We start from the raw sequence: 21,328 nt of genomic DNA, 5'->3' as shown, positions 1-21,328 counted from the left end.
AAAAAGTTCCAGGATTTTATTTTTGGAGGAATTTCAAGCGCTGGGAAAGAAAGAAGAGACTGGGAGGGAGGTGTTCTTCGGATGCATTACACTTACATCGACCGGTGATTTCCCTTCCCCTTATCTGTAAGGCTGCCTTTGGAAGTGCACCCTTCTTGTGAGGTGGCAAACACAGAAAAGAAAAAGTTCCCGCACTGAAACCCAAACCAGCCCATACTCATGAATGCTCCGGAAGGACATTGAGATGATAAAGCATAAAAGTTGCGCAGAGTTTAAGGTCTGAGGATCTGATGCATGACATGGTGACAACAGTTGATGCTACGATATTATATAATTGGCATTTGCTAGGAGAATAGAACGTAAGTATTCTCACACGCACCAGAAAGGTAACCATGGGGCGTGATGGATGTGTTCATTAACTCGATGGAGGGAACCCTTTTGCAATATGCACATATTTCAAATCAGCACGTTGCACGTGTATTGCCAATATCTGACCATTTTACTTGTCAGTTTTACTTCAAGAAAGCGGAAAATAAAAGTTGGACAGAGAGAAGAGTGTGAAAGGGGAGCTGAAGAGGCTGCTGCGAAACACAAGGCTTTTTTTCACCGTCCACCCAAGTTAGCCCTGCACCCCCGCCCAGAGGACCAACGGGTCTTTTGTCAAAGATGGCATTGGAGGCCTGTCATTATTTCTGCTAAGAGGAGTCCCCTCACATCCCTTTCTTGCTAACCCTCCCCACTTCCATCTCTGGGCCCAGAGGCAGAGATCTCACCACCTCGTCTTTCCATCTTCTCACCCCATGTCCTCGATTTCCTAGCAGGTCCATTTGCTAACTCCTTCCCTCGGGGTGAGCTACTCCCCAATAGCCTTTCCTTTGTATGTATCTCAGCAGTGCCGGGTATCTGCAATTAGTGGGCTGCTGGCAAAGGCACAGGAAAAGAGAGAATGGCACAACTTCTCCAGAAAGCATTTGAATAATGTCTGTGCAGAGTCCTTAAAATATTTTATCCTATGACCTATTCTCATTTCTCTTATCCTAAAGAAGCCAGAAGAGGTGCAAGCAAAGTATGAGTGAAAAGGCAATTCAGACAGATGGAAAAGAGCTGCACGCGTTGGGACGTTTGTGGCTCTCAGTAACAGGAACAAAGTGGCTTAAATAAGCAGCACATAGCCAGAGAAATCTGGAGATATGACAGCCTTCAGGACTGGTAGCCTTAGAAGCTCAAAAACGTATTCTAACACACTACATTCTTTTTATGTCTCTGCTCTTTCTTCTCCAGCGTTGGTCTCTTGCTAAGTTTGGCTCCCCTAGTGGCCAACAGCGCTTATCGCATTCTTGTTCACGTCCTAATGGAACCAGAGAAAGCCTGATTTCACAGAGCTCTTTCTCAAAAATAAGAAAGCACTTTTCCCAGAAGCCTTCAGCAAACTTTTCATTGGCCAGAATTGGATAACATGCAAATTCCAAAATCAATCACTGTCTGGGAAGGGGACGATGGTCGTGGAGAAGGCAGTTATCCTTGTTGCTTCTCGGCCTTTTGGGTAAGATCAAGTGAAGGCAGTTATCCTGAAGCCAATAGTTCTACTCCTTCTTACTGAGATCAGTTCCCAGAGAGTACAGCCTCAGTCCTGTGGGGAGGGGTGCAATGTATGGGAGTTCCCTCATGCACCCCAGGAGCTACGGCATATCTACGTGAAATGGCACAAGTGGTTAGGGAGGTGGTGGGTAGTCCAGTCCTTTTGTGCCATAAATTCACGTGCGCACAAAGGGATTTGGCAATTCAACTATTACAGCCCTTCCCAAGCCCAAGCCTTTGGGTACTTACAATAGAGTCCTTATATATAAGAAAATAAAAGTTATTCGGAAAAACTGAACACTAAAGAACGTAAGCAGATGAGTTACATGGCAGGCATAATGCATGTTTCAAAGTTTCACAGAAAGAAGAAACAGTGGAACATAAAGCCACTGGAGAACATCTCATGAAGGAGGGGGATGGGTGTTTGACTGAAGAATAAGAAAAATCCGCTGGAAACTTCCTTCTGGCCCTGACCATCAAGGCAGCTGAACTGAAACAACTTTGAGCTATGAGCTAGGGAAAATATTCAGAGGCGATGAATTTGTGATGTCTTCATTTTAGAGACGCTATGATTTTGGTCTACTCTAGAATTCCACGATTTTTGGGTGCTGCTCACTTCGAAGAAATTTTCCACGGCTAAACACCTGCAATGTATTTTTTTGAATCCCTGCACAAAATCACAGCCCACCTTGCTGTTCTTTGCTAGATAAGCAAAATTTTTTCTCAATTATCTTGCTCTCCTTAATTGCATGTCATTTTTAAACTAGGTATTACTGGGGCACCTGGGTGGCGCAGTCAGTTAAGCATCCGACTTCAGCCAGGTCACGATCTCGCGGTCCGGGAGTTCGAGCCCCGCGTCAGGCTCTGGGCCGATGGCTCAGAGCCTGGAGCCTGTTTCCGATTCTGTGTCTCCCTCTCTCTCTCTGCCCCTCCCCCGTTCATGCTCTGTCTCTCTCTGTCCCAAAAATAAATAAACGTTGAAAAAAAAATTTTTTAAACTAGGTATTACTGACAGTCCTTTCCTCCTATTTACTGGCAGTGTTTTTAGGTCAATCCCACATCCAATTAGGGGAACTTGGAAAAAGGAAATCCTACAGCAAAATGCCATATGCCTTACAATTTAATTTTAAATACATAATCCTCAAGGATGGCAACTTGGCAAAGAGAAAGCTGGACCGTCTCCCTGGAACACCCATCACTCAGGTCCATGTCAGATTATTGGCCTGAAATCCCAGCATTTGTAAATGTGGATATACACACACAAGAGGGACAATATCCCCCCAATTAAAGGTGTAGGCTTTCTTACTCTTTTTTTCATTCCTGCTTCTCTCAAAGCTTCCTAGAGGTTATTTAGGTTTCTAGGGAATATGTGCAGCACACACGGAACAGCCGGAGTGTGTGTGAGTTTCTAACAACTGCCCTAACACCCCTTCCACCGTGATGGGTCCCTTCCAACAGAAGGACCTTTGTGACCTGAGGAAGGCCTTTGTGTTTGAGATAAATAACCCCTACACCTCTGTCGGCTTTCTTTGACAAGACAGCTCTTCCCTGCCACCATACAGGTCACCTTCTTAGCTGTAAAGCATGTTGGAGGATGAAATTCTTCTCCTTGTTTTGTTGAAAGAAGCCAAGTTCCAAGAAAAATCCAGAGGGATTCCTAAGGTCCCTTAGTCACGTAAGCAGCTAGCCCTGAAGGGGCATTCCAGGGAGCTTTTACTCTATCCTTGTGCCTAAGCCCAGGGGAGATGATTGTTTTATAAAAGAAAAGATGTATCCTGCTTCTCTGGGTTTCTTGTAGACCTGAAGCCCCCAGCTGATCTGTATAAAAATAGCAAGTGAGCGAAAGGAATGGGGGGGGGGGGGGCATCAGCATGCCATCCCTCCAAACACTGTTCCTAAGTAGCTGATATTATGAAGAATTATTGGCAATTGTAAAGAAAAAAAAATGCCTCTCCAGGAGCAAACAGGATGCTAGCTAGCTAGGGAAGGAAAGGGACATATATGGCTGCTGCCTCTGGAATCTTCAAATCTATTTGCATGAGTCATTACCTATGACTTCCACAATAGGAATCTGATTTGACGAAACATCCGATAGAAACTTTTATTTCTGTCTCTCAACATGTGAAATCTATCTGTCAGGTTTAGTTATTATTTGAGCAACCAACAAACATGTGTCTTAGGAACATACTTGTCATCTTCCAGAAGCACTTGATGTATACTGAGTAACTAGAAAACACGGATGCCGCAATCCGCACACACGTGCACGTTGTCACACAACACTCCCACACAAGAAAAGCGACAGGGCCCTTGTGATGAAGGCAAAGTCGTGGGCGTTTCCAGCAGTTAGGAGTCCTGCCAGGTGTGAGGACTGAGAAGGAAGGTGAACCAAAGGGCTTTCCCCAGCCTGTGGCACAGCTCCTTATTTGGTGAGGCTACTACCTGCGTCCTGTGTCTCAGGGCCAGCCTGACAGTGCAGGGCCACAGCAGGGGAAGTGTGGCTGCTGACATCCCGGCCCTTAGAGATGAATGGAATTCCAGGCAGCTGGAGTCATGCTGGCTTGAGACGGTGGTTTGGAGACCAGACTTCCAATGACAGAAGCATTAAGCAGCCGCGCTCATGGCAATTGGTGCACCCGCAGAAATGTAACCCACACCTCGGTTTCGGGAGCTGAAAAATGAAAAGAACGTTGAGGGAGGAAAAGGGGAAATAAAATGATAGGCAGAGGGTAACGTATTACTTTCTGGGTCTGTTCTGTAAATAGTTTAAGACCCCAGAGCCAGATGGTTCCGCAAATCCTCCAACCGGGAGTCACGTTAAGAAGCACGAGTGGGCATAAAAACTGTTTTTCAAGACACAATTTCAGTTTTGGCTTGGGGGAAGAGGACAGGAGTAAGTTTCCTTAACATTCCTGACTAGAAAGAAGCCGTCCTCCCGGGTGCCCTTCATCAGAATACGCATGCCGCCCCCAAGCGGCCAGCCGTGGGAACGCCGTAGCCGGGGCGAGAAGCGACCTTCTGCGCGCCAGGCAGCTGCAGAAAATGTGCCCCGACGGGCAGCGGGACCGCGAGCTCCGCTCACCGCCCTGCTGGCCGACGCGCCCCGCACCCAGCGCCGGTAGGGGCGCGGTCGAAGGGCGGGCGAGGCCGAGCTTGTGGTCGCACACCCCGCCCCCCCGATGGATGGAAGAGGGCCCCCAAATACCCCCAGAGGGAATTTCTTTAACGACTGGTTGTCTCTTGGCCGCATTTACCCCGTCGGACTCATCTGGCTTTGCAAAGGGTCTCGGTGCACAAGTGTCAAACGTCGCCCAGGTATTCAAGGAGACGCGTTTGCCTGAAATCCCGCCCGACGACCCCCCCCCCCGCCCCCACCACCACTATGGGCCCGGGGGCGGCCAAAGCCCGGTCGCCGCTCGGGGCGCTCACACCGGACTCCAGAATCCAAAGTACCGAGCGCGAGTACGCCAAGGCTGCGTGGGCGGGCACCTATTTTTCTGAGAAGTTCCACCGCTCCTCGGCCCCGACCCCCGCCTCCCCCCTCCCTTCACTCTCTAGCTGGAAAGCTATGCGCCAGGCAGCGGGGGGCGGAGAGAGGAACCCAGACTGGCCCCCCTCCCGCTTCCTGCCCCGCCGCCTCCCATTGGCCAGAGGAATCCCCAGGAATGTGAGCGCGCCTTTAAATGCGCGCCGCTCCGCCGCGTCGCCAGCCACTGCCTTCGAGCCGGCCGCAGAGTCCCGGCTCCCGCGAGCCCTTCCGGCGCTGCCTCCGACTCCGGCGGCCGCCTCCTCCTCGGGCGCCTCGCTCGCCCAGCTCGCCCCGCGCCTCTCCGGGACTCGCCGCCTGTCGTTGCTCCCTAGCCGCCGCTCCGGGTCGCTGCACCCGTGTGCACACAGGTAAGGAGTCCCCAGGTGGCCGCCGAGGACCGGGTGCTGCCCTGGCCAGACACCTCGAGCTCCGAGGCTTCAGCCCCTCGCGGACCCCGGATCTCATACCTCTTCGCCTTTCCCCACTGTCTCTCCCAGCTGATGGGAGACTTTTCTCGTGGAAGGGCTCCAGAGCTATTCTTTCCCGCTTGGGGTTCACAAACCAACTCGTCAGGACGCCCCTTCCACAAGATTTTCTTTGATTCTTCCATTGCTCCCTACACCTTTTTTGTCACTCGTCTAGACCTCTAGTTCCCTGTGCCTCCCTGCACCCCCGAAACTGCGGCTCCTTGTCCTACTGTTTACCCTCGACTTGCCAAGGGAAAGTCCCCAAGTTGTTGGTCTTTACCCCAGTGCCACCCCCAAACTTTAAAACCGTTGTCTCCTCCCCTTGATTCTTTTTCTTTCTGATGTCCTGTCCAAAGTAAATACTGTTGTCCCTCATTCCAGCAAATGTGGGGCCAAGGGGGGATCCCCCAGGGCCCTGGCCCCAAGCCCAGCCCCCAGTTTTTGCCCACCCTCCCTGCTTGGCTGCCTCTGAGGATCTGTATTTCCTGTTACAGGCTCCCTGCTGGGCACAAACAGCTCCACTATGGGGCTGGCCTGGGGACTCAGTGTCCTCTTCCTGTTGCATGTATGTGGCTCCAACCGTATTCCAGGTGAGTCTGTATGACACCTTTTGGGGGGGGGGGAAGATGAGAAGGTGCTGGTTACCCCACGTGTGCCTCCCTGTCACGCTCTCCACTGCTAGCTGTTTCTCCCCAGAGCCCTGATTGAACATCAGAACGCAGTTTTCCTCTGACCATGGCGTTTATTTAGTGCTTTCAGTGGTTGCCCAGAGTGTTCGCCCTGTCCCTTTGTCCCCATCCCTGGCCACAGCCTAGAAGGCTCATTGTATGTCCTCTGTTGAACAGAATCCGGGGGAGACAACAGCGTGTTCGACATCTTTGAACTCACGGGCGCTGCCCGGAAGGGCTCTGGGCGCCGGCTGGTGAAGGGTCCTGACTCTTCCAGCCCAGCTTTCCGCATCGAGGATGCCAACCTGATCCCCCCTGTGCCTGATGACAAGTTCCAAGACCTGGTGGATGCCGTGCGGGCAGAGAAAGGCTTCCTTCTCTTGGCCTCCCTGAGGCAGATGAAGAAGACCCGAGGCACACTGCTGGCCATAGAACGGAAAGACCACTCTGGCCAGGTTTTCAGTGTGGTCTCCAATGGCAAGGCGGGCACCCTGGACCTGAGCCTAACCGTGCAGGGGATGCAGCATGTGGTGTCGGTGGAAGAAGCGCTCCTGGCGACCGGCCAATGGAAGAGCATCACCCTGTTTGTGCAGGAGGACAGGGCCCAGCTGTACATCGACTGTGAGAAGATGGAGAACGCCGAGCTGGATGTCCCCATCCAAAGCATCTTCACCAGGGACCTGGCCAACGTTGCCAGACTCCGCATCGCAAAAGGAGGTGTCAATGACAATTTCCAGGTGAGGCCTCTTCTCCAGTTCCTGGTCCTTGGGTTCGACTGCTAGGCAGCTGACTTGTCAGGAGCGCTATAGCAGGAGAGGCAGGGTTTCCAGTATAGAAAATATACTGGAGGACCAAGGCAGTGGTTCCCAAACTTCAGGGCGCATCAGAAACACCTGGAGCGCTTGTTAAAACACATACTGCGGCACCCAGCACTCTACTCGCAGAGATTCAGATTCGGTGTGTCCGCGATGGGGCCTGATCATTTGCATTTCTAACAAGTTCAAAGTGAAGCTAATGTTGGTGTTCTGGGGACCACACTTCGTAAACCACTGACAGAAGCAAGCAATGGTTTTCCTAGAACTGCCCGTTCAAGCCTTAGATCCTTCATATGCTATTCGCAAGGAAAGGGCTTACTTTACATGCATTCCACCAACCGTAATGTAGCTCGTAATGGGTAGTGTGAGCACACTATTTACCACTTTGCCATTTGATTCCTCATGGGAATGTAGCCAGTCCCAGGAGCCGCTCTCAAAAAGGTTAAAATAGTGCTTATTTGCTGCCACGGCTTCTTCCTTGCTTAAACGTCTCGATCTTTGCAACCCGGGCTTTGAAACTCCCACATCTCACTCTTTGACACTGGAGAGTGTCGTTATATCCTCTGTCCCTGGTGTCCGATTCCATTTCCTGTGTATCCAAGTGGGCTGAAAACTGATTTCCTTGTAAAATACTGAAGACTTGGCAGAAAGCCCAATTAAGATGGTGAAGTTGTTTGGCAGTTTATGTTGGCGTGTTATTTTGACATGGTGATCTTTAAAGCGCGCTCTTTCAAACTGTTAGAACCTCCTTTGTGTGCTTTTCCTGGCATAAACCCTCTCTCCCGCCCATATCCCCCGCCCCCTTCCCCCGCCCCCACTCAACACTACTCGACAAGTAATGTGTGTCCTCTGCCCCCAGGGGGTGCTGCAGAATGTGAGGTTCGTCTTCGGAACCACACCAGAAGCCATCCTCAGGAACAAAGGCTGTTCGAGCTGTGAGTACCATTCTGTTTTGGGGGGGCATATGAGGAAATTGGGGAAGCGCCACCCAAACCAAGCTGAGAAACTTAAGTAATGGTGGTCATGCTTAAATTACCCCAGATGACCTGGTTAAAAGCTACGTGTAGATCACTCTTGAAGGTCCCTTTTATACATGTGCCTCCCCTCCACCTGTGTCCTTCACCCCAGGTGTCCTGTCTTTACAAGTAGGAACTCCAGGGGCTGGCTGGTGAGAGCAGCCGTGTGAAGACCTTCCATTACTTTCCTCATTGTATTGCTTTCTTCCTTGGCAGCTACCAACGTTCTTCTCACCCTCGACAACAACGTGGTAAACGGCTCCAGCCCTGCCATCCGGACTAACTACATTGGCCACAAGACAAAGGATCTGCAAGCCATCTGTGGCATTTCCTGCGATGAGCTGTCCAACATGGTCCTGGAGTTGAGGGGCCTGCGCACCATCGTGACCACGCTCCAGGACAGCATCCGCAAAGTGGTCAGTGCCCCTCCCCTCAGCCCTTTAGCATGAGCAGCTGAAGGTGTATCGCAGGTGACCCCAAGTGACTGAAAATGAAGTTGGGCACTAATGGCCTTTCTCTCCCTTCTAGACTGAAGAGAACAAGGAGTTGGCCAATGAGCTGAGGAGGCCTCCCCTCTGCTACCACAACGGAGTTCAGTACAGGAATAACGAGGAATGGACTGTTGATAGCTGCACGGAGTGTCGCTGTCAGGTGGGGATCGTTACAGACTGAAATACGGATTGATGGCATGTGTTTGGGGCCAGTCTCTAGGGAAATACCCAGATGGCCTGATACCAAAGTGGATTGTTCTCCAGACGCAGTTGTGACCTCTATAAAATCTTGAAACTCTCAGAATGTTTTTCAAAGTCTTAATTATACCCCAGGCCAAGTATCTGAAAGACAAGTCTGCTAAGACATCTGATCTAACTTGCCTGGTTTAGTTCAAAGGCTAAGTGTTGAATGTTAGGTAAATAAGACCTGGTTGGAACATTCCTTTTATTTTCCCAGCCCCTGACCTGTATTCAGCAATGACCCCGAGATTCCCATAGTACAGTACTGGTTGTTCAAATCACTTAGCCCGACACCGTTAGGATGTAACTGTCTACTTACCTCAGATAGCACTGTTGGCGGTGTCTGTCACTAGCTGTCCCGAGTGCCACCGGAAGCCGCTTGGAGGGTTTGCCTGACTCACCGAGCAAAGCCAAGCTTAAATACAAATCCAGATCTGTATGTGAAGCGGGAAAAATGCTCACTGATCTCTTCTCTGTAAAGAGAACATTTTAAAATTTAAAAGCCCTGGCTGAGTTTTAAGTTCATTTTCAGACACAGATGGAAAGACTTGACTCCTGATGTTCAGTGGTTCCCTTCGGACGAATTCTTTGTGCTATCACTTCTACCCCTATGTAGCAATCAAGAAAGACCTCTCTAGGGCATGGAGTGACAAGTAGCTAGCACTAGAATGGTCTCCACAATATGGTGGCTACAAATAGGACAGACAGATGTACTAAAGTCCTTCCAGTAGAGCATTTATACCCAGGACCGTGTTTCATCTTGAAATGTTACAGTATATAAACTTCTGCCTGCCACACACTTAGTAACCCATTTCTCCCTCTTGCCTTCCAGAACTCTGTTACCATCTGCAAAAAAGTGTCCTGCCCCATCATGCCCTGCTCCAATGCCACAGTTCCCGATGGAGAATGCTGCCCACGGTGTTGGCGTAAGTTCTTAAAACCTCATAACCATTCCTTAGTGACTAGCTCAGTTCTCCATAAACCCTGGACCGCTGAACAGGACACTAGAGCCCCACCCCCATTTCCATTGTGTGTTTTAATTCAGTTTCTTGCTGCAGCATCTGGTTAACTGATGGCTTGGCTGCCATAGAGGCGATAATGATCTTGGTATAGCTTATTAATTTTGACTTGATGCTCTGAAGCAAGGAGAGATGAATTTGTAGCAGCACTAGCTCTGAATTGGCTGCCTTTTAGAATTCAACACGATGGCCTAGAGTTAAGAAAAATCTCAGCAGAGAAATAGACGGTCTGTAGTGCAAGCTTTGGACTTAATTGGGTCCGAAAGTTGCATCTGTCTTACCTGCAGGAATAGGAGAGAGGCCTACGAATGACAGCAGGTTCGGGGCCCTGGGAGCTTCTCCCAGACACCATACTGTTCCACGGCAGACACCCTATCCCCTGGTTTTTGTGGGCAGTATAAGTTAATCACTTTGCTGAGTCAATATTGAATGTAGTATGTACAGGTCATAAAAATGACCTCATCACAACTAAGAAATAAAGCAGGAAAGTAGCACTCACCGTGTACACACACACACACACACACACACACACACACACCCCTGTACGTATACACTCCACACTGGCCACAGCTCAGGACAAGCAGTCTCATCGAGGCTGTGTTAACGATACTGCCACTGGGATGATGGCTTGGGTAACTGCTTCTGCTCAGCATACACTTCAGGTGTGGGCTCAAGGGAACAAAGCCAGCTGGAGACTAGTGAGTCCTGGACTTCAGTCCGGAATTGCTAGGAAGACTTCCAGCTGATGGCAAGAGAAACAAATTCTCGGTCCTGTGTCTGATACAGCTACATGCGATCCTAGTCCTGGTGCCTGGGCGGCTGGTAAACACACCCCTTGTCTTGTGAAAACCTGCGCAGAGCAGGCCCCACATGCTAGGGTAAGAGGAGCCGCGCACTGATTAACCTCATGACCGAGTTGGAGGCAGAGCCAAGAGCAGCTACGCTGCTTCCAGCTCACCTGCCAGACACATGGTCTGTGGCTCCCCCGATGTCCAAAGTGACTCGTATAAGCTGCCTGCAGATCTCCTGGTCTTGGAAGCCTGGGACTAGAAATGCCTACCAAGCTCTCTTCAGTCAGGAAAGGGAAAGCCACTGGAAATGCTGAGAAAGGAGACCCCATGAATAGGTAAACATATGCTACTGGGAGAAGGCTTCGCGGTGCTGACCCAGGCTGAGCCTTCATTGACCCCGATGCTGTAACACAATGACAGGGGGTAAACCTTTTGGCTGTTGGCCTAAGAAACCCCTTGCCTTTCACCCTCTGGCAAAGGAAGGAGGTCCTGAGGAGCACAGTCTAAACAACAGCATATCTTGGTGATCGCACACTAAATGACCCCGCTTCCTCTGCAGCCAGCGACTCTGCGGATGATGGCTGGTCCCCGTGGTCTGAGTGGACCTCCTGCTCTGTGACCTGTGGCAACGGAATCCAGCAGCGCGGTCGCTCCTGTGACAGCCTCAACAACCGCTGTGAGGGCTCCTCCGTCCAGACGCGGACCTGCCACATTCAGGAGTGTGACAAGAGATGTGAGCATCGTGGCCCCTTAGGAGTGTGGAGAGCTGACTTGTCCTTGTCTGCTTCCAGAGCATAGAGGTTAAGGGGACAGTTTCTAGATGGTCTGAATCTGAACCCCAACTCTGCCCACCTGTGCACCCCTGAACACAGCTTCCCCTCCCTGCGGCTCTTTCCTCAACTGCACATTGGGGATAATAGCTCTCGATAGGGTTATTTTAAGGATTTCACCTAGGTGATGCATTTCAAATGGTGAGCATAGAGCTTGAGCCCTTGTAAACACCCTGTAACCATCAGCTTTGCATTTTAGTTAAACAGGATGGCGGCTGGAGCCACTGGTCCCCGTGGTCGTCTTGTTCTGTGACATGCGGTGATGGTGTGATCACAAGGATCCGACTCTGCAATTCCCCTAGCCCCCAGATGAATGGGAAGCCGTGTGAAGGCGAAGCTCGAGAGACCAAGGCCTGCAGGAGAGACGCGTGCCCCAGTGAGTGAGAGTGTGCCGCACCCCTGCAGACCGGGCACCCATGGCCTCCTGTTTGCCAGGCCATGAAGCAGGGAAAGGTTACTTCCTGGGGAACAAGTAGAAGCCAAGTCCTGCATGCTCAGCAGCTTCTTTTAAGAAAAAAACAGAAAACCATTTCAAACTGGCCCTCTTCACAAACGTGGTCCTCCTATGTCCGAGTAGGAGAGTTTTCTCGGACAAAGTGAGGAGAGTCTTCTAGGAGAGGTGAGGTGTCAGAAAATGGACCTTCACTTTGGCATGTGGTTCACTTTCTTGCAGTCAATGGAGGCTGGGGTCCCTGGTCACTGTGGGACATCTGTTCTGTCACCTGCGGAGGAGGGGTGCAGACACGTAGCCGGCTCTGCAACAACCCCACACCCCAGTTTGGAGGCAAGGACTGCGTTGGTGATGCGACAGAAAACCAGATCTGCAACAAGCAGGACTGTCCAATTGGTGAGTCATGCGGCCCCGGATAAAACCACCCTGGGTTTTTTGTGTAACTGACACCCATGGTCAGCATTCAGGGGATGCTCCCGCTGTGAATGGCCCTGAGTGTTTTGACTACACTGTCCACCTGGCGTTTCGGAGTCCCCTCAACAAGTGAACAGTTACATGTTCCCCACAGTGTTTCACACCGTATTGTTAGGAGCGTGGCAGTAACAGCCACTTATACCCACCATCTGCCTGTCTCTCTCATCCCAGACGGATGCCTGTCCAATCCCTGCTTTGCTGGGGTCAAGTGTACCAGTTACCCTGATGGCAGCTGGAAATGTGGTGCTTGTCCCCCCGGCTACAGTGGAAATGGCATCCAGTGCAAAGACATCGATGAGGTGAGGAAGCAATGGCCGAGTGCCTAGATTAAGAAAAACGGCTGGATTCGCAGTCTTCCCCTCGGGCGGCGTTCCCTGAACAGTAGGCAAACTGTCATTTTCTCCCATAGTGCAAAGAAGTACCTGACGCCTGCTTCAACCACAACGGGGAGCACAGGTGTGAGAACACGGACCCGGGCTATAACTGTCTGCCCTGCCCCCCACGCTTCACTGGCCCGCAGCCCTTCGGCCAGGGTGTGGAATATGCCACCGCCAACAAACAGGTAGACGAGACCACACGACCAGTGTGTGTGTGTGGTGGGGGGGGGGGGGGGGGGGTGTCCTTCACTGAAACCGCCAGGAAAGGTGGGCATGGCATTTCATAGCCTCCACAAAGAAATAGGGAAAAGGCTCAGTGTCCAGTCGAGGTTTTAGAAACAAGACAGGACAACCCCATTGTAAAGCCAGCAGGGGAAAAATCGTCCGTCGTGTTTGAAAATGCTACTCTGGAACAAGTTGTGAGCTGATGGGCTAGGAACACCCACAGGGGCCAGGGAAGAGGGAGGGACAGAGTACCCCACACTCCTCCTCACTGAGGAGCAGGATCTGGGGACTCTCGAAGACTCTGCATATACACATCAGGATGTTGTCGCCCCAGGTATGCAAGCCCCGCAACCCCTGCACAGATGGGACACACGACTGCAACAAGAACGCCAAGTGCAGCTACCTGGGCCATTACAGTGACCCCATGTACCGCTGTGAGTGCAAGCCCGGCTACGCAGGCAATGGCATCATCTGCGGTGAGGACACGGACCTGGACGGCTGGCCCAACGAGGACCTGGTGTGCGTGGCCAATGCCACCTACCACTGCAAAAAGGTACAGCCTGCCTCTGAAAGAATCCACATTCCCCTGATCCACAGAAGAGGCCACACAATTTTAAATGTCTGAAGTTTGCAAATGAAACCAACAGATGAAATTACACAAAGGCAGAATGGCACGAATCCTTAACATGAAGTCACTTGGTGCCAAGTACATGCACAGGGCAGACCCTTTTGGCTGGTGTGCTCCAGAGTTGGTCATGTTTCTCCCAGACGCCAGTGGAGCGGGACTTGCGTTCCCAGCACGCATAAAGCGCACAGCATTTCTACAAATGATCTATGCCCCCAGGAAATTTCTTGTCTTAATTTCTTGTCTTCCTGTTAAAAAATACACACCATCAGGGATCGCAGCAGTCTACTTGCTCTCGGTGTGCTGTGTCTGGGGGCCCTGCCCCACGCGTGAGCCGAGAGCCGGGCACACGGTCTACAGCTGTCATGTGGGTCATTTCTTTCCAGGATAATTGCCCCAACCTTCCCAACTCCGGGCAGGAAGACTATGACAAGGATGGAATTGGCGACGCCTGTGATGACGACGATGACAATGATAAAATCCCAGATGACAGGGTAAGGATGCTTTCCAGTCATCCTTCTCTTCTACTTAGTAGGATTCAATGGAACTCAGTACATGTACTAGGAAAAACCAACCAAACATGTATATAGAAGCTAATAGTCATTCGCTGGTAGTTGTAATGCCTAGATATTGCCAAGAGAATATTTACATGAGGGTTTGGTTTTTCATCTCGACCTTCCATCCCCACCCCCACCAATTTGAACAAGAAATGACAATATATAAACAAGGACCCTTTGCTCCCCAGGTATGTTTCACATTCTTACCTGAGTTGCAGGACAATTTATTTCAGCCTACAAAGAACGGGGATGGTGTCCTTATATTTCCATTTCACTGACGCACAACAAATGAGAACCTGTTTTTCATTCATTATGCTCCGGTTTTTAACTTCTACAGTGATCATGAAGTAGAAAATGTTAGATTTTTGCAGTTGTATATAACACATACAGTTTGAGGCTGGAGCTGGCTGCATGGACAGTGTTGTAAAATACTCCCTTTTTTTTTTTCAGGACAACTGTCCATTCCACTATAACCCAGCTCAGTATGACTATGACCGGGATGACGTGGGAGACCGCTGTGACAACTGCCCCTACAACCACAACCCAGATCAGGCTGACACAGACAACAACGGGGAAGGAGATGCCTGTGCTGCTGACATCGATGGGGATGGTAAGGCGCCAGGGGCCATCTTACTTCTCTGCAGCCCCGGATATGGGGGCGTGGCTTATCAAAACGTCAGAGGCTAGAGATTCCAGCCCTTACTGGTCACCTGTTCCCTGCAGGTATCCTCAATGAACGAGACAACTGCCAGTACGTCTACAACGTGGACCAGAGGGACACGGATATGGATGGGGTGGGCGATCAGTGTGACAACTGCCCCCTGGAACACAATCCAGATCAGGTAGGTGGACCCCTGGCACAGCCTCCCAGGAGAGTACTGGAATAGCTCCTGTTAGGCTTCTAAGAAAACAGCACTTAAAGAGTTCAAACTGTTTTGTGTCCATGGCTCTTTGAGGTCTCCTAGCCCAGTTATGGTATTTTCATATACACAGTTTGCCTGATGAGAGCTCCTTGCAGAGTCCCAGAGGTCTTCCCTGTGACCATCTTGTAACTTCACTTTGGTCTTCTGTAAGGTTCACGTGACTTACTTTGTGTGATCTACCAGGGTCAACATAAATTACACAAAGCAGAAACCTGACTACTCTGGTAATGTTAATCGTTTCTAAGACTGAGATGGAAAACAAGATTCTTAAAAAATTAATGACCATTTTCATGGCTAAGGATAGAATCTGGCTATTAAAAAACCTCCAACTAAAAATACTTGCAAAAGCTCAAATTCCTGTTTGCAATGCCAGATAATTTTGAAGACTGACAAACAGATCGTTCTGTTCTCTACCTCTGTGAGAGAGTGCTACAAATATACATGAGCCAGAACAGATTCCATGTCTGAAAATATTTCTTTTCATGTGTAATTGGCCATAATTTTCTAGCAATGTAAGTTAAGGCATTTCTTTTCTCAAATGCTTTGTTGTAGAAACTTAGAAACCAGATTTTTTTTTAAGTTTATTTTGAGAGAGAGACAGAGAGAGAGAGAGCACGAGCAGGGGAGGGACAGAGTGTGGGACAGAATCCCAAGCAGGCTTTGTGCTGTCAGTGTAGAGTCCAACGTGGGGCCCTGTCCCAACGAACCATGAGATCATGACCTGAGCCACCCATGCACCACAGAATCCAGCTTTTTAAAAATGAAAATTATATAAGATTATAGAAATGATAGATTGAGCTTTTTCTTCATAGCGCTTATTCTTATGAGGTCCTGGAAAACAAAAAGCAATAGGATAAATAGCTTTGGGGCCAGAACAATAAAGTTCTGGATCTTTGGGATAACGTTGCAGAGCAAATGGTACGGACGGTCCACTGTTTGTGGAGTTTGGGTCTTACCATAAATTTTATTTCTTTAATAGCATTTAATCTCCTGGAAGGGTTGGCTCTCTTCTGGCAGAAACTTACAGACCTGAAACCCCACTGGCCATATTAAACATGGGAGAATCTTCTGTAAGTCATCTTTAACAGTCATGACTTATACCTCAGTTTACCATTGGCTTCTGTCTCTTTCAGCTCGACTCTGACTCAGACCGCATCGGAGACACCTGTGACAACAATCAGGATATTGATGAAGATGGTCACCAGAACAACCTGGACAATTGTCCCTATGTGCCCAATGCTAACCAGGCTGACCATGACAAGGACGGCAAGGGAGACGCCTGTGACCATGATGATGACAACGATGGCATTCCTGATGATAGGGACAACTGCAGACTCGTGCCCAATCCTGACCAGAAGGATTCTGACGGTGAGTTAGGGGAGCCATTTTAAGAGACTGACACCATGGCTCTCTCAGAGACCATAAAAGCAAAACCAAATGGATAATTGCGAGGATGAAAACACTATATGCCAACTTAGACAAGAGAGTGAATTTCTGACACCAGCAAGATTTCAAAATTCCACTGAACTCTTGCCTTTTTTGACCTTAGGTGACGGTCGAGGTGATGCTTGCAAAGATGATTTTGACCATGATAATGTGCCAGACATCGATGACATCTGTCCCGAAAACATTGATATCAGTGAGACCGATTTCCGCCGATTCCAGATGATTCCTCTAGATCCCAAAGGGACGTCCCAAAATGACCCTAACTGGGTGGTGCGCCATCAGGGTAAAGAACTCGTCCAGACTGTCAACTGCGATCCAGGACTTGCTGTAGGTAAGGAGTTCTCCAAACAAAAGACAAGTGCATACACGGGAAAGAAGCAAATGTAAAACCTGGCACTTAGGTGTCTCCCTGAAGTATTATGGATGTCTGGGAATGTAACCCAGGAGCTTCTGAAGGGCTGCAGCTGTTAACCCACATCTGGCTTCATTTTCATTTTCTAGGTTACGATGAGTTTAATGCAGTGGACTTCAGTGGCACCTTCTTCATCAACACTGAGAGGGATGATGACTATGCTGGATTTGTGTTTGGCTACCAGTCTAGCAGCCGCTTTTATGTGGTGATGTGGAAGCAAGTCACCCAGTCGTACTGGGACACCAACCCCACTAGGGCTCAGGGATACTCTGGCCTTTCTGTGAAAGTGGTGAACTCCACAACAGGGCCAGGCGAGCACCTACGGAACGCCCTGTGGCACACGGGAAACACCCCCGGCCAGGTGAGAACAAGGCCCCCGAGGAAGGTGCTGGACAAGCACTAGGGACCCTGTGCTTTGGCCAAGACTAGCCCCAGGCAGCCTTAGATATCAAGTTCCCGGCCCCAGCAACCCCAGCATTAAGTTTTGCTTTGTAAAAACCAAATGGCGGCCTCTGGGAGGGGAGCTCCCTGTAACCAAGAATTCCCTTCAAATCCAAAGACCCTTTCAGCCTCTTCAAACAAAACTTTCCTTCCTCTTTCTGCTTCCTGTGTTTCAAGGAAACACATCATGATTCCTTGATTCAAGGCCACACATCAAATGAAAGGTCTTGGAAAAAATCCAACATTGCAGCCCTCTAATTTAGGCCCATTTGGTACCCTTCAAGTACTCCTTCCTATAGAATGAAATAGAAATCTTGATTCAGCCATGTTTCAACCTTTTCCTTTTCCTTCAGGTGCGCACTCTGTGGCATGACCCTCGTCACATAGGCTGGAAAGATTTCACTGCCTACAGATGGCGTCTCAGCCACCGACCAAAGACGGGTTTCATTAGGTAAGATGGTGTTGATTACATTTCACTTAGTCACACACTGATGGGGAAGGAGGAGGCAGCCAAAAATCAGGAGTGTCACTAACGAGATTTTCTCTTCCCTGCAGAGTGGTGATGTACGAAGGGAAGAAAATCATGGCTGACTCAGGACCCATCTACGACAAAACCTATGCTGGAGGTAGACTGGGGTTGTTTGTCTTCTCTCAAGAAATGGTGTTCTTCTCCGACCTGAAATACGAATGCAGAGGTAGGAGCAATGATACAGTGAACCCACGTTCGACATCTCTAATTAAGACTAGTATTGAGAGTGCCCATTATGGGAGCATCTGTTTAAAAGACGGTTTTAGGGACTGGGTTATTTCTATTTTGCTGTTGAAGACCACGATAAAAACAAGGCCTATAGGCTGTGGCTTATGAAATCTGGACTCCTTAAGAACCTCAGTTTGCGTAGCAGTCTCTGTGCTCTCATTCCCAGTAGAAATATAAACTGTGGACAAACTGGTGTACAGTTTGGACCCCATGAATACTACTTTCAAGTTTGACCTGTTTCTGTGCCTTACACACTACTTAGTCTTATTCCCAACATTCGAGCATAAGAGGGCCTGCCCAGCCTTTCCTTGTGTCTAAGGGTAGAAAGGGTATACTACCGTCAGACTGATGGGCTCAATTAATTCTCACTAGAACCTCAGTTTATTTTTAGTCTTTTTCTCTCTGTGCTTACTTGAGCCTCAAGTCCAGTGCTGGGCCTACCACACAATATCTAATGTTTACTGGGCCAAGACCTGATGCCTATCAGGATCAGTCAGTAAAAAGACCGATTTTACTCCAGATTTAAATTATGACATAATCTTTGAGTCTGAACGTGGAACACTCCCTAAACACTGAAGGCTTTAGAAAGCATAGTGTACATACACCCTGGAAGGTCCTGCTCCATCAAGCTCATTAACATTTAATAAGTTGACAGTCTTAAGCTTTTGTCAGTATTAAAGTAGAGCTACGCTAAGATTCATTTGTTAACTGTTAACGCTAGTGCCTTCATGAATGAATTGGCTTATCTATTTATGTGTTTGTTTATTGAACAGATTCCTAATCATCCAACTGTTGATCAAAAGACTGATCCTAACCAATGCTGGTGTTGCACCTTCTGGAACCACGGGCTTAAGAAAACCCCTAGGATCACTCCTCCCTGCCTTTTCTCTGCTTGCGTATCATTGTGGACTCCTAGGATATGGGACTTGCCTCAAGAAAATGCCGTTTTCCAAATCAGACTCAGCATACAGCCTCTGAATGCAAAGACAATCTTCCAAGAACAGAAATAATTACTTTGGTTTGCTTTCCAAAAAGCAAAAGCATCCCCCGCATCAGTGGGCAGGTGGCTGCCCCACTCTGTTTTTGTCAGGGTAGGGTGCTAGCGTGAGGCCATCTCTGAGCAGTGGACTCCAAAGCGTTTTCAGGCGTGTGGGAGAAGGGAGGGCTCACTAGAATTGGCAAACCACCATGCTTGACCCTTAGAAAGAGGAGGAGCAGGGGCCAAAGCCCTACAGGGAGGGCAGGGCCCCAAGAGATGATTGTATGAAGAAAAGGTGGAGCTGTTACATGTTCGGTACTAAATCATTTTCAGGGGATGGAAAGACTTGCTGGATTTCATGATGCTGACCAGTGTTAGCTGATTAACCGCGTACATAGGCACTTAAATAGAAGCAGGGAGGGGAGGGAAAGACTGGCTTTGGGACTCCCTCCCAGAACCCCATCCCTTAGACATCACCTGCAGTGACCAAACTAGGGAATGAGAACTAAACCATTGTAAGGCTGTGCTGGCTGCCACTGCCTGGTTACCATGAAATTGTCGGTTTTATTCCAGATGTAGCTTGTGCAGATGTAGCAGGAAAATAACAAAACCTACCATCTCAGCACCGGGCTGCCTCCAAAGAGACGGGCAGCCGGGCTTGTATTTTTATGGTTAGAAAGGCACAAAATTCTCAACTAAAACATTCCTTTTCTCTTTTTTTCTTGAGTGTCATGGAGTTTTCCAACTATCTTAGACTGTAGTTTTTGGTTTTTTGGGTTTTTTTTTTTTTTGGCTTTTTTGTTTTTTGTTTTTTTGGGTTTTTTTTGTTTTACAAACACTTTACAATATAAAATATTTATTTTTTACTTTGGAGGATCTGTCTGAAAGACTATTCATGGAACAGGAAGAAGCGTAAGGACTATCTGGATCATCTTCGTTAGGAGTCTTCATGACTGTAAGATTGTAAATACAGATTATTTATTAACTCTGTTCTACCTGGAATCTAGGTTTCACGTGGAAAGTGTTTGACAGCAGGTAGTGGAGATTTATCAGCAAATCTCTCACAAGAACGGCACAAGGAAAATCAGCAGAGCAGGCTGCTCTTTGCTTTGTGCTCAGAGTGAATGATTTGGGATTTTTTTGTCTTTTCAAGTGGAATCGGTTGCCCATTTGCTAGTGTTTGTAACTTTGAAAAAGAAAGCCAAGAGTCCTTTAATACTGTTGTACCCTATCCCTTGTGCCTATTTCCAGGGAGACGAAAAGCATCTACACTTTGTCATTTTTCCAAAAGAGGAAAGAAAAAAAAAAAAAGGTGAAACTTATATACAAATATTACCTCATTTGTTGTGTGACTGAGTAAAGAATTTTTGGATCAAGCAGAAAGAGTTTAAGTGTCTTACAAACTTAAAGCTACTGTAGTACCTTAAAAAAAAAGTCAATGTTGTACATAGTATAAAAACTCTTTGCAGAAAAGTATTCCCAATAAGGAAATAGCATTGAAATGTTAAATACATTTTCTGAAAGTTATGTTTTTTCTATCTTATATACCATTGCTTTATTTTTATAAATTATTTTCTCATTGCCTTTGGAATAGATCTCAGATTGTGTAGATACGCTATTTAAATAATTTATCAGGAAATACTGCCTGTAGAGTTAGTATTTCTATTTTTATAAAATGTTTGCACACTGAATTGAAGAATTGTTGGGGTTCTTGTTTTGTTTTTGATTTGTTTTTCGCTTGTTACCCCCCAGTTTTTACTATTTACCAATACCTTTTTCTAGGAATGTGCTTTTTTTGTACACATTTTTATCCATTTTACATTCTAAAAGCAGTGTAAGTTTGTATATTACTGTTACGTACAAGGAACAATAAATCATATGGAAATTTATATTTATACTTACTGTATCCATGTTTATTTATTCTCTACTGGCTTTGTTATGAGGTGTGGGTAAACTCCATTCCTAAACCAATACAACATACACAAGACATTACAGTAAATATTAGTAACATTGACAGTTTCTATCCAATTGAAGGTGACTGATTTGCTTGGAAAACACATTTGCTGCATTTGTGGCATCAGAACAAAACATTAGCCTGCCCTATTAAAAACAAAGCAAGGACTCAAAAGGTGGACCCCAATAGGATACAATTTTATGTTTTAGAAAGGTAATTAAACGTTGAGTCCATTTCAGAGTACAGTTCTGTTTCTAAAAAGAACA

The 21,328-nt window shown here is 48.1% G+C and overlaps 2 protein-coding genes across 3 annotated transcripts in view; one reads left to right on the top strand and one right to left on the bottom strand.

The window, feature by feature from the left end:
- The first annotated feature begins 5,274 nt into the window (after positions 1-5,274).
- On the top strand, positions 5,275-21,005 carry THBS1 (thrombospondin 1). Its single transcript, XM_015077695.3, has 22 exons — positions 5,275-5,472; positions 6,066-6,161; positions 6,417-6,976; positions 7,914-7,989; positions 8,287-8,486; positions 8,599-8,721; positions 9,634-9,727; positions 11,171-11,344; positions 11,641-11,817; positions 12,115-12,288; positions 12,538-12,665; positions 12,776-12,928; positions 13,303-13,521; positions 13,980-14,087; positions 14,601-14,760; positions 14,874-14,992; positions 16,207-16,441; positions 16,623-16,850; positions 17,021-17,292; positions 17,726-17,823; positions 17,928-18,067; positions 18,903-21,005. The coding sequence occupies exons 2-22, from the start codon at positions 6,095-6,097 to the stop codon at positions 18,908-18,910; spliced, it is 3,513 nt and encodes a 1,170-aa protein (XP_014933181.2). The 5' UTR covers positions 5,275-5,472; positions 6,066-6,094; the 3' UTR covers positions 18,911-21,005.
- Positions 8,481-21,328, bottom strand: part of FSIP1 (fibrous sheath interacting protein 1) — a 206,485-nt gene continuing 193,637 nt past the window's right edge. Inside the window, exon 13 of one of the 2 annotated variants that reach the window (XM_053224182.1) lies at positions 8,481-9,274. The gene's annotated coding sequence lies outside the window, so the exon portion shown is untranslated. Of the gene's footprint in view, positions 9,275-20,816; positions 21,071-21,328 lie in introns of those variants that run through there. The other variant, XM_053224185.1, reaches the window with a different exon arrangement.

The sequence above is a fragment of the Acinonyx jubatus genome, chromosome B3, assembly GCF_027475565.1.
Source record: "Acinonyx jubatus isolate Ajub_Pintada_27869175 chromosome B3, VMU_Ajub_asm_v1.0, whole genome shotgun sequence".
NCBI lineage: Eukaryota > Metazoa > Chordata > Mammalia > Carnivora > Felidae > Acinonyx > Acinonyx jubatus.
Note: the sequence above shows the minus strand (reverse complement) of the source record. Positions and strands in the feature narration are given on the sequence as shown.